General features: G+C 40.7%; 1 protein-coding gene across 1 annotated transcript in view; it reads left to right on the top strand.

Annotated features, from left to right (window-relative positions):
- The window catches only part of LOC139464732 (zinc finger protein 236-like), a 41,493-nt gene extending 28,550 nt beyond the window's left edge, over window positions 1-12,943 (top strand). Inside the window, exons 7-12 of the mRNA XM_071246247.1 lie at window positions 243-254; window positions 1,898-2,455; window positions 2,589-2,842; window positions 6,197-7,294; window positions 9,116-9,119; window positions 10,555-12,943. Coding sequence (XP_071102348.1) covers window positions 243-254; window positions 1,898-2,455; window positions 2,589-2,842; window positions 6,197-7,294; window positions 9,116-9,119; window positions 10,555-11,656 — 3,028 coding nt within the window. The 3' untranslated portion in view covers window positions 11,657-12,943. The remainder of the gene's footprint in view (window positions 1-242; window positions 255-1,897; window positions 2,456-2,588; window positions 2,843-6,196; window positions 7,295-9,115; window positions 9,120-10,554) is intronic.
- The last annotated feature ends 234 nt before the right edge of the window (window positions 12,944-13,177 follow it).

Below are 13,177 nucleotides of genomic sequence, written 5' to 3'. Positions count from 1 at the left end.
ATATTACAGTGTAAAGCAGTATCACTCAGATGGAACAAATATTAACCAAATGCATGTTGGACCAAACAATGAAGCCATCATCACCTGTCAATCAAACAACATGATTGTCACATTGTTTCAAGAGACAGTTTGAGAGTTTCAAGTGACACAGAGTTCACAATTTTGACCCACAACTTTAAATCTATGACTGTAATCAAAACAATCTGTGTCACGTCAACTTTCATGAATGTTTTTCTGTACAGTACAATTGATATGTAATATTGATCAAAGAAGTAGAAAACATGAAAGGTTAATAGAATGTCATTTTAGATGCTAGAATGGATAGAATTTTCATTAAACTGCCCGAATGTTATCACAAATGAGCGGGCCACTGTTATTTGATAATTGCTTGACGATGGGTCATTATCACGCCTGTTGTTAGGTGACGTCATAGGGATAGGGGAAGTTGACGTCATGTTCAAACGAGATGTCATCTGGTTTGTTCTATGACGTTTCCCTATTTGTAAAAGTGGGTCCGTGAAGTGTTGATTGCAGTAAATGTTTCAAAACCGATATTGTCAGAGCTACAGATAAGCAGCGTAGTTGCGTTAAATACCCCCCAAAACTATTCAAAACCCAATTACTTTCAATTAACTTGCATACAGAAACGCATGCATTAATTGAGAAACTCAAATGTATAAAAACAGCACACGTAAATACCCAATGAAGATTTTTCAGCATGCGTACAAAGGAGGTCATTTACGAAACACAATTACGAGCTAATTCACCTTCTGAATCAAGCCTATATATTTAGAACAGTTATCATGGTTATATACATCTAAAACATTATTTCATGTTTCATATTTTAAAATGTTCACTCTTTGGGGGAAAAACCCAATAGAGTTATGAATAGATGAGTGAAAAAATATTGGTTGCCCATGAAAAATGTAATAACCCAATTAGAATAGAAACCCTAGACTAAAAACTCCAATGCTCAAAAGGTTATCTGGATCTCAGTATTGTTGTTTATTTTTATTTCATAACAAATTCTATCCATTTTAGCTATATTGATGGTAACACTATTTTTCAGGGCATTATTATTTGCAGAAGCCCTCGGTCCACAGTTAGTGGAAGACCTTAGGCTTCTGCAAATGATAATGCCCTGAAAAATAGCGTTACCCTCGGTCTTTTCAACTGCCCTCGTTCGTCAGAGAGTTAATGGAAGACCTCGGGCTTCTGCAAATGATAATGCCCTGAAAAATAGCGTTACCCTTATTTTATTGATACACGTAATGATGGGTATAATGTGTCCGACATGGTCGCTCACACTGTGGAACACATCATTATCTCTGGCAACGCAACATGTTAGTATACAGTTGAAACAGACATATACGCAGATGACTAATTCTCACCTGATAGTTGGGAACAGTTATAAAGAATGTTAAGTGTGTAAATGGTACACAAAGCATTGTAGTGCAGTATTATTGTTGAAGATAGCGCTTGATCTCACCCAAGCAATATCTTCAGTTTTGGGTGATACATTTTCTTTCATCCTTGTTTGTTCATGATGTTAGCTGGATCCAGTGTTTGTAGCTTGGTGAGAGGGACAGTAGAAATAAGCTGTTGTCTTCAACTGTATTTATTGTTCAACAAAAATAATCAAGGACCTACCTCATGAGAGACAGCTGGCCATGAATGAGATGCTGACTCCCTTGACTTGTATGTATAGACATACATAACTAGTCATTGAAATAAATGTGTGAACCTATATTCTTAATCATGTTAAATGTGTTGAGTGGACAAACAAAGACATGAAAAAATGACATGATGATTATTAAGTAGTATCAAACTTAAAATGTCTCAAGCAGACTACACAGCAGACTGATTCAAACAGACTGAAGACCCCTGCCTCAAACAGGCTGCCGACCCCCTGCGTCAAACAGGCTGCAGACCCCTGCATCAAACAGGCTGCCGACCCCCTGCGAGAAACAGGCTGCAGACACCCTGCTTCAAACAGGCTGCTGACCCCCTGCATCAAACAGGCTGCAGACCTCAGTGTCAAACAGACTGTAGACCCCTGCTTCAAACAGAGTTCAAGTAGACTACACACTGCAGGCTGCTTCAAACAGAATGCAGACCCCTGCATCAAACAGACTGCAGACCCCCTGCTTCAAACAGCCTCAGACCTCCTGCTTCAAACAGACTGCAGACCTCCTGCTTCAAACAAACTGCAGACCCCTGCTTCAAACAGCCTCAGACCCCCTGCTTCAAACAGGCTGTCGACCCCCTGCGTCAAACAGGCTGCAGACCCCTGCATTCAAACAGGCTGCCGACCCCCTGCGAGAAACAGGCTGCAGACACCCTGCGTCAAACAGACTGCTGACCCCCTGCGTCAAACAGGCTGCTCACCCCCTGCATCAAACAGGCTGCAGACCCCTGTTTCAAACAGGCTGCAGACATCAGTGTCAAACAGACTGTAGACCCCTGCTTCAAACAGAGTTCAAGTAGACTACACACTGCAGGCTGCTTCAAACAGACTGCAGACCTCCTGCTTCAAACAAACTGCAGACCCCTGCTTCAAACAGCCTCAGACCCCCTGCTTCAAACAGGCTGCCGACCCCCTGCTTCAAACAGGCTGCAGACCCCTGCATTCAAACAGGCTGCCACCCCCCTGCGACAAACAGGCTGCAGACCCCTGCATTCAAACAGGCTGCCGACCCCCTGCGAGAAACAGGCTGCAGACACCCTGCGTCAAACAGGCTGCTGACCCCCTGCGTCAAACAGGCTGCAGACCCCTGTTTCAAACAGGCTGCAGACATCAGTGTCAAACAGACTGTAGACCCCTGCTTCAAACAGAGTTCAAGTAGACTACACACTGCAGGCTGCTTCAAACAGAATGCAGACCCCTGCGTCAAGCAGTCTGCAGACCCCCTGCTTCAAACAGACTGCAGACCCCCTGATTCAAACAGAATGCAGACCCCGGCTTCAAGGAGACAATACACTGATGGCTGCTTCAAACAGACTGCAGACCCCCTGCTTCAAACAAATTGCAGAACCCTGCTTCAAACAGGCTTCAAGCAGACTATACACTGATGGCTGCCAGCTTCAAGCAGACTACACACTAATGACTCTGTTTTAAGTAGCCTGCTTAAGACAGTATGGCCACACACATTGGTCAAAATGGCCTAAAAAAAAGGCAAAATGGCCACATAAAAAATGCGAAAATGGGCGCATTCTTAAAGTATAAACAGACCTATACACAAAGAAAAAAGTTAAGCACATCCCTATTTCTGAACCATGACAAATGGCAAAAATCATGGCATGGGATGACTGACCACAGGAGTTGGGCGATACCAATGTCATCGGATAGAACGAACATTTGACAACAAATAAAGAAGATATTGGTGAGTTGTGATTGAAATTTGCTAACAAAAACATCATGGTAACACAGATACTGTTTTTGACCTTAGACAATACCTCAAAAAAGTATGGAGCTGCAGGATTAAGTAAACGAGTTACGTTTGATGTTACATGTGAAAATGTTCCTTAAAGTCTCTACTTGACATGACACGTGAAACAGATCAGAAGCGGGTATAAAGGCCACGTGCCCGGATGACACATTCCACCCTACGTCTCATGCCTCCAGTCAGACGTTGGATCTGTTGATGGCGTACAGGAGGATCTCTTGCCTGTATGCGCCGCCCCTGAATATCCCAAACATGTTCAAAGGGGTTCAGATCTGGGCTCATTGCTGGCCAGGGAAGAGTCGTTATTGCATTGGCCCTCATGTAATCCGCGACTGCATGCGAACGCTGAGGCCTGGCATTGTCATCCATGTCCTGAGGTCGAGTAGCAAGAGGGTGGTTGTCAACGGCGACTGGCCTCAAAATATACCGGATGTTTTGAGCCCCTTATGGTGACCAAATCCAGCCTGCAATCATGAGTGAAACACCCCCAAACCATTACCGAGCCCCCGCTGTATGCAACAGTCGTGTTCCGGTGCCCACGTTCTTCCATCACAGACCTGGAGCAGACAGCGACTTTCGTCTGACCAATGGATCCGTTCTCGGGTTCCAGTTCTGTCGCGTAATACACCATGCTAAACGAGCACCTTTGTGGTGATCTGTCAACAAGGGATGCTTTATGACTCGTCCAGCCCTCGGTCCTGCTGCTTTCAGCCGGTTCCTGACGGTTCTGGTGCTGAAACGACAATTGGGCAACCATAGCTGTTTCAGACAAGTACTAGTTAAAAAGTGTTCTCGGCGTATGAGACGAAGACGGTCTCTGGTATAAATAAACATTTCACACACAGACACTTTGACAGAATCATTGAAAACGTGGAAGGATTGGGGTTTTTTATCAGACACTAGGCTGCATCTTTCTTGTGGGATTCGTTAGGGGACGGGTTTTTTCTTTATTATTGTGGGTGGTTGTGGTCTTTCTTTCTCTTGTACATTTCTTTCCTAACCCTTCCAAATACTCGTGCTTTATTTTTTGAATTATGACCTTCCCCTTGTGACTATAACTACCCCAGCCTGAAATCCACAAGTAAATATTGACAGGGCGCCTGTCTACCAAAACGTGTGCAGCGCGAACGTGTAAAATTGCGAGAAATTATTGAAGCGTACGTAAACATTATTTTAGTGGTATCCAAACTGTAGAACATTTCTGGATAACCTCCCTTATGCCTCTTTTTCCAGATCGGTGAATGTTCTCAGACACCCTATGCGGTGCACAGGCATTATACCCCACAAATAACGCCTTGAATTAAATACTTTCGTAAGTAAGCGTAATTCTTAGTTGATGAATATACTACATGTTTGTTGCAACGTGACCCCGACGGATATCACTGACGAGGTTACGACGCACCATTATCAGCTGATTATGTTTATCAGTGTTAATGGTAGCCTACTTCTATGTTCGAAGGTGATGACCAATTTCCGATGTTTAGGAATATTGCTTTGATATTCAAGTTCGATGTTTAATTTATTAAACCATAGAAATGCAATCGTAGTCATTTGTTCTGCTTATTTTTAGCTTTATCGCCCCAGTTTGCAAATAGTAACGAAGTCGCGTCAGCCTGTGGCACAATTATAAACGAACATGGCGGACAGCACTCTCTTACCCTGAGTTCCATGTCACCAGCACAGAACCCCTGTCGGAGTGTGGGCGGACAGGTGCCTGCAGTGTACCGGTACCTGCTTTGGCATTATTGCTCATAAATACGTATGTGTATCGTCTATGTAGAGTGTTTGCTTTAAGGCAACCACATTCTTGGATATGTATCAAAATATGCCCAAAAATAAAGGTGAAAAAAGTTGTAGTTACATCACATATCATGTTTATCCAAAGAGATATAGATACGTCTTTGGTTTATCAAATCTACGTAATGAAGTCATTGTGATTATATGACCGTCTTTATGAATGTGAAACATCCTCAAATACATTTGAAGTAATGTTCAACTTAGCAACTTTATGTAACCAGTCCTTCAAAAGCCTAATATTAAATACAATTTTGAAAAACTGCTAGAATAAAGAAACAGATACCTTCTTCTGTATTTGTAAGGAATGTGCACGAGCTCAGCAGGGTTAGAACTAAACTCAAAAGCTTCACTAGCCCGGGTAAAGATAAAATGAGTTTGTAATGTTAAAACAATGGGGAAATTTGTACTAGCCTGAATGAATTTGTACTAGCCTCGGGCTAGCGGGCTAGTGTTAATTTCTAACCCTGAGCTGCTTCCTCAGTAACATTTTCTCCCGCATTTTTGTCCCCACCATATTTTGCTGCACACATGCATTACATCACGAACACAACTTAAACTAAATGCTTTACTTAAGTTATCTTTAGTTAAGATTATGTTTTGTACTTATTATGTAAGAAACAGTGTTTGCTAAATAACAAGATTCAGTCATTTAACAGGGTTTTAGTATGTCTGCCGGTCACTATTCAGTGTGTCTACCTTTTGCTAAGCGTAAGATCAGTAATTTTGATTCGAAATGATAAAATCTAACTGTTCAACATTTTTTGTCACTAGATGTTCATATGCATACATGACACTTTTTTATAGATAACTTCTTTATTAAGAGAGTGTTTAAGGATGTCAGCTTCTATATTATGAGGAACACAACATTTTGAAGTATATGCTTTCTCCTTTCCAGATAATGAAGAACTGATGGTAAAACCAAAGACTGAAATGTCATGAAATCATACAATAAGTTCCAGTGTTAAGACCACAAGCCATAGTCAGTCTGCTACAATATATCAACCCTAGAAGAATGCCAAGTCATAAAACTGTGAAACATACATCTAGTCCTAAAAATGAAACTTGTAGTGATGAAACTAGAACACCAAGTCCAGAAACTGATGAGCCTATTGAGAAAAAGCATTTGAGAAGACTGTCGATAGAAAAAAGAGAGAAAGTCAAGGCACTTCTCCAAGATGGTACATCTCGAAGGCAGATTTCCAAAATCATGAATGTTGCTCCATCAACTATTTCAAGGTTTGCAATACGACTGAAAGAAACGGGTGGAATTAAAGACCGACACAAGACAGGGCGACCTAAGAAATATCATGACCCTACAGAACATTGGACTGACATAGGAGGTGAACGCAAGTATCAGTGCAAACATTGTCAAAAAACTTTTGTACACTTTGTACAAATTCAGGAACATATTCGTGTGCACACAGGAGAGAAGCCATTCAAATGTGACCAGTGTTTCAGGGGGTTTGCCAGATCAGGCACTCTGAAACGCCACCTCATCTGTCACTCCAATGAGAGACTTTACATGTGTGACTTTTGTGCTAAGTGTTTTGCAGAAGCTTCATCACTAAGGGTTCATGTCCGCACCCACACCGGAGAAAAGCCGTACAGATGTCGATTCTGTGACAAAGGCTGCACATCTGCGGGGAATCTCAATGCCCACATGAGGGTACATCGAGATAAAATCAACGAACGGAGTGGGATACATATCAAGAAGCCTGAAGAGACCATTAATCAAAGCACGATCCTTGAAGAGAATGTAACTCGTATCAAAGAGGCTGAGGAAAATATGGCTCATATCGATATTTCTGAAAAGATTGAAAAGGCAATAAGACAGGAAGAACAAGAAAAAAAAGGTCATGTCACCAAGGAAGAAGATGTGAACACTGAGGATGCAGAGGATTGTCACGGCAGTGCAGAGGTTCAGAGAGACATGAATAGCTGTGAACGCAAAATGGTGGATACCTATGCAGAGAACACGCAACAGGAGAGTTATCCTGGAGATGTGTACCAAGTTGAAATAAAACAGGAACCAGAAGATACGATGGAGGAATGTTAATAGCTGAAAGGTCACAGACATAAAGTTTATTTGATGATATTACAGTGTAAGAGTAAAATTGCAATTGCTCAAAAAGTGATCAGGAGCTCTGTATTGTTGTTTATTTTTATTTGATATTAAATTCTTTCCATTTTAGCTATTTTGACGGTAAGGCTATTTTTCAGGGCATTATTATTTGCAGAAGCCATCGGTGCACAGTTAGTGGAAGACCCTGGGCTTCTGCAAATGATAATACCCTGAAAAATAGCGTTACCCTTATTTTATTGATACACATAATGATGGGTAAAATGTGTCCGACATGGTCGCTCACACTGTGGAACACATCATTATCTCTGGCAACGCAACATGTTAAGTATACAGTTGAAACATACATATATGCAGATGACTCATTCTCACCTGATAGTTGGGAACAGTAATAAAGAATGTTAAGTGTGTAAATGGTACAGCTGACCAGCTTCAGTGGCAGAAAGATTAGTTATGTCATTTGATAATGACGTCATGGTAACCAGTGACGGTCTGCAAAGCATTGTGGTGCAATATTATTGTAGAAGATAGCGCTTGATCTCACCCAAGCAATATCTCCATTTTTGGGTGATACATTTTCTTTCATCCTTGTTTGTTCATGATGTTAGCTGAATCCAGTGTTTGTAGCTTGGTGAGAGGGACAGTAGAAATAAGCTGTTGTCTTCAACTGTATTTATTGTTCAACAAAAATAATCAAGGACCTACCTCATGAGAGACAGCTGGCCATGAATGAGATGCTGACTCCCTTGTCTTGTATGTATAGACATACATAACTAGTCATTGAAATAAATGTGTGAACCTACATTCTTAATCATGTTAAATGTTTTGAGTGTATAAACAAAGAAATGAAAGAATGACATGATTATTAAGTAGCATCAAACTTAAAATGTCTCAAGCAGACTACACAGGCTGCAGACCCCCTGCTTCAAACAGGCTTCAAGCTAACTATACACTGATGGCTGCAAGCTTGAAGCAGACTACACACTGCAGACTGCTTCAAACAGACTGCAGAACCCTGCATCAAACAGCCTGCAGCCCCCCTGCTTCAAACAGCCTCAGACCCCCTGCTTCAAGCAAACTATACACTGATGGCTGCAAGCTTCAAGCAGACTACACACTAATGACTGTCTGTTTCAAGTTGCCTGGTTAAGGGTTAAAGTCAATATGGCCACACACATTGGTCAAACTGGCCTCAAAAGAAGTCAAAATATCCACAGACCCCTAGTCCAAATGACCACATACAAAATGCCCAAATGGCCACATTCTTAATGTATAAACAGACCTATTTTATGGTCCCAGTTATAAATAAACATTTCACACACAGACACTTTGACATAATCATTGGAAACCTGGATGGATTGGTTTTTTTTTTTATCAGACACTAGGTTGCATCTTTCTTGTGGGATTCGTTAGGGGACAGGTTTTTTCTTTATTATTGTGGGTGGTTGTGGTCTTTCTTTCTCTTGTACATTTCTTTCCTTACCCTTCCAAATACTTGTGTTTTATTTTTTTATTATGACCCTCCCCTTGTGACTAATATTTATTTGGTGACCCTCCCGTTTTTCCCTCTGACCCAATCCTATCATAAATTACCGGCCACTAATTACCTCAGCCTGAAATCCACAAGTAAATATTGACAGGGCGCCTGTCTACCAAAACGTGTAAAATCGTTAAATGTGCAGCGCGAACGTGTAAAATTGCGAGAATTTATCGAAGCGTACGTAAACATTATTTTAGTGGTAGCCAAACTGTAGAACATTTCTGGATAACCTCCCTTATGCTATTTTTCCAGATCGGTAAATGTTCTGACACCCGATGTGGTGCACAGGCATTATACCCCACAAATAACGCCTTGAATTAAATACTTTCGTAAGTAAGTGTAATTCTTAGTTGACGAATATACTATATGTTTGTTGCAACGTGGCCACGACGGATGTCACTGCCGAGGTTACGGCGCACCATTATCAGCTGATTATGTTTATCAGTGTTTATGGTACGTCTATTTTCGAAGTTGATGACCAATTTCCGATGTTTATGAATTGCATCGATATTCAAGTTCGATGTTTAATTGTAATTAAGCATAGAAATGCAAGCGTAGTCGTTTGTTCTGCTTATTTTGAGCTTTATCGCCCAAGTTTGCAAATAGTAACGACGTCAGCGCGTGGCACTATTATCAAACAAACATGGCGCCCAGGTGCCTGCAGTGTACCGGTACCTGCTTTGGCATTATTGCTCATAAATACGTATGTGTATCGTCTATGTAGAGTGTTTGCTTTAAGGCAACCACATTCTTGGATATGTATCAAAATATGCCCAAAAATAAAGGTGAAAAAAGTTGTAGTGACATCACATATCATGTTTATCCAAAGAGATATAGATACGTCTTTGGTTTATCAAATCTACTTAATGAAGTCATTGTGATTATATGACCGTCTTTATGAATGTGAAACATCCTCAAATACATTTGAAGTAATGTTCAACTTAGCAACTTTATGTAACCAGTCCTTCAAAAGCCTAATATTAAATACAATTTTGAAAAACTGCTAGAATAAAGAAACAGATACCTTCTTCTGTATTTGTAAGGAATGTGCACGAGCTCAGCAGGGTTAGAACTAAACTCAAAAGCTTCACTAGCCCCGGTAAAGATAAAATGAGTTTGTAATGTTAAAACAATGGGGAAATTTGTACTAGCCTGAATGAATTTGTACTAGCCTCGGGCTAGCGGGCTAGTGTTAATTTCTAACCCTGAGCTGCTTCCTCAGTAACATTTTCTCCCGCATTTTTGTCCCCACCATATTTTGCTGCACACATGCATTACATCACGAACACAACTTAAACTAAATGCTTTACTTAAGTTATCTTTAGTTAAGATTATGTTTTGTACTTATTATGTAAGAAACAGTGTTTGCTAAATAACAAGATTCAGTCATTTAACAGGGTTTTAGTATGTCTGCCGGTCACTATTCAGTGTGTCTACCTTTTGCTAAGCGTAAGATCAGTAATTTTGATTCAAAATGATAAAATCTAACTGTTCAACATTTTTGTCACTAGATGTTTATATGCATACATGACACTTTTTTATAGATAACTTCTTTATTAAGAGAGTGTTTAAGGATGTCAGCTTCTATATTATGAGGAACACAACATTTTGAAGTATATGCTTTCTCCTTTCCAGATAATGAAGAACTGATGGTGAAACCAAAGACTGAAATGTCATGAAATCATACAATAAGTTCCAGTGTTAAGACCACAAGCCATAGTCAGTCTGCTACAATATATCAACCCTAAAAGAATGCCAAGTCATAAAATTATAAAACATACATTTAGTCCTAAAAATGAAACTTGTAGAGATGAAACTAGAATACCAAGTCCAGAAACTGAAAAGCCTATTGAGAAAAAGCACTTGAGGAGACTGTCGTTAGAAAAAAGAGAGAAAATCAAGGCACTTCTTGAAGATGGTACATCTCGAAGGCAGATTTCCAAAATCATGAATGTTGCTCCCTCAGTTATTTCTAGGTTTGCAACACGACTGAAAGAAACGGGTGGAATTGAAGACCGACACAAGATAGGGCGACCTAAGAAATATCATGACCCTACAGAACATTGGACTGACATAGGAGGTGAACGCAAGTATCAGTGCACACATTGTCAAAAAACTTTTGTACACTTTGTACAAATTCAGGAACATATTCGTGTGCACACAGGAGAGAAGCCATTCAAATGTGACCAGTGTTTCAGGGGGTTTGCCAGATCAAGCACTCTGAAACGCCACCTCATCTGTCACTCCAATGAGAGACTTTACATGTGTGACATTTGTGCTAAGTGTTTTGCAGAAGCTTCATCACTAAGGGTTCATGTCCGCACCCACACCGGAGAAAAGCCGTACAGATGTCGATTCTGTGACAAAGGCTGCACAACTGCGGGGAATCTCAATGCCCACATGAGGGTACATCGAGATAAAATCAACAAACAGCCCAAAGAGACCATTAATCAAAGCAAGATCCTTGAAGAGAATGTAACTCGCATCAAAGAGGCTGAGGAAAATATGACCCATATCGATATTTCTGAAAAGATTGAAAAAGCAATAAGACAGGAAGAGCGTGAAGAAAAAGGTTATGGCACCGACGAAGAAGATGTGAACACTGGAGAAGACAGAAGTGACAATGCAGAGGATTGTCATGGAAGTGCAGAGGTTCAGAGAGAAATGAATAGCTGTGAACGCAAAATGGTGGATACTTGTGCAGAGAACACGCAACAGGAGAGTTATCCTGAAGATGTGTACCAAGTTGAAATAAAACAGGAACCAGAAGATACGATGGAGGAATGTAAATAGTTGAAGGGTCACAGACATAAAGTTTATTTGATGATATTACAGTGTAAAGCAGTATCATTCAGATGGAACAAATATTAACCAAATGATAAGCTAGCTTATTTGTTTGTTGTTTTATGTATTTGTTTATCAGCAGTATTCCAACTGTATGATGGCGGCCTGTAAATAATCAATACTGAACCAAACAGTCCAGAGTATGATGTTGTGAGCAATGATCCATGCCATCAGCATACAAGGACATGCTATCAACCAAGTCACAAACCCTGACCATCCGATCCATTTGGTCGCCTCACATGACCCACGTACTGCTGGGGGCACGGGTGGCCCAGTCGCCTAAGGCGCTGTGATTAACTGTGCAGAGTTGCATCCTTTGGGCACGCCGGTAACCTATGATGGTGGGTTCGAATCTCGGTTTGCCCTGATTATGTTTCTAGGTTTGTCAGCACCATACCCGTGCTCGTGGGTTTCACCGAAGTGGTAAACGTCTGAGACCTGCATCACTTTCCTCCCAAATAAAGCAGACACGCCGCAATATAACTGGAATACTGTTAAAAGCGGCGTTAAACCCAAGTCACTCTCTCACTCACTCACTCACTCACATGTACTGCTGGGGTTCTGTTCTTACCACACAGGGTGGTTTATTGAGGGGGATGGTGTCTTTTGTTCTGTATATGTCAAGCCAAGCATGGCTTTTTGGTTGTCACTGACGTAATGTTAAGCTTGTCAAATTAGGTGCCTTCTGTTAATTACTTTAAATACAGATCTGCTATATTATGCAATTTACGTTCTGAGAACAGACTTCTTATATATTTGTATCTTCCAGCATTATCAGTAGAATCACTCTTTGCTTCTTGTGAGAGCCGACTGAACTAAAGATCAGAAGGCCTGGCTCTGTGACTTGGTTGATAGTGAGTGCTTCAATGATGTACATTGTCAATTGACACAAGGGTGATATTTTATATTTTCATTCTTCCAACTATTTCAGTTTGTCAGCGGTAATAAAGAGTGCCTTGTGTGTAAATGGTACAGCTGACCTGCTTTAGAGTCGGGGAGATTTGTGATATTATTTGGTTATGACGTCACGGTAACCAATCATGTCACAATGGTCTGCAAAGCACTGTGATGCGATGTTATTGTAGGTGATATTGCTTGATCTCACCCAGGCAATATCTCCTTCATCACAATTTGATACCAGGATTCAGTGTCTGTAGTGGACAGTAGCTGTTGTCTTCAACTATATTTAGGTTTCAACAAAGATAAGCAAGGACCTACCTCATCTGAGACAGCTGGCAATGAATGTGATGCTGACTCATTGAAATAAATGTGATTGAACCTATATATATTCTTAATCATGTTAATTGTGTTGAGTCAATAAACAAAGACATGACAAAATGACAAGACAATTGTCAAGTAACATGAAATTTAAATGTCTCAAGCATACTACAGACTGTAGGACACCTGCTTCAAGCAAACTACACACTGGAGGACACCTGCTTCAAGAAGACTACACACTGCAGACTGCCT

The sequence above is a fragment of the Haliotis cracherodii genome, unplaced genomic scaffold, assembly GCF_022045235.1.
Source record: "Haliotis cracherodii isolate W230 unplaced genomic scaffold, xgHalCrac1.p SCAF_17, whole genome shotgun sequence".
In the NCBI taxonomy this organism is placed as follows: domain Eukaryota; kingdom Metazoa; phylum Mollusca; class Gastropoda; order Lepetellida; family Haliotidae; genus Haliotis; species Haliotis cracherodii.
The sequence above is the reverse complement of the archived record's forward strand: the minus strand, read 5'-3'. Positions and strand labels throughout refer to the sequence as shown.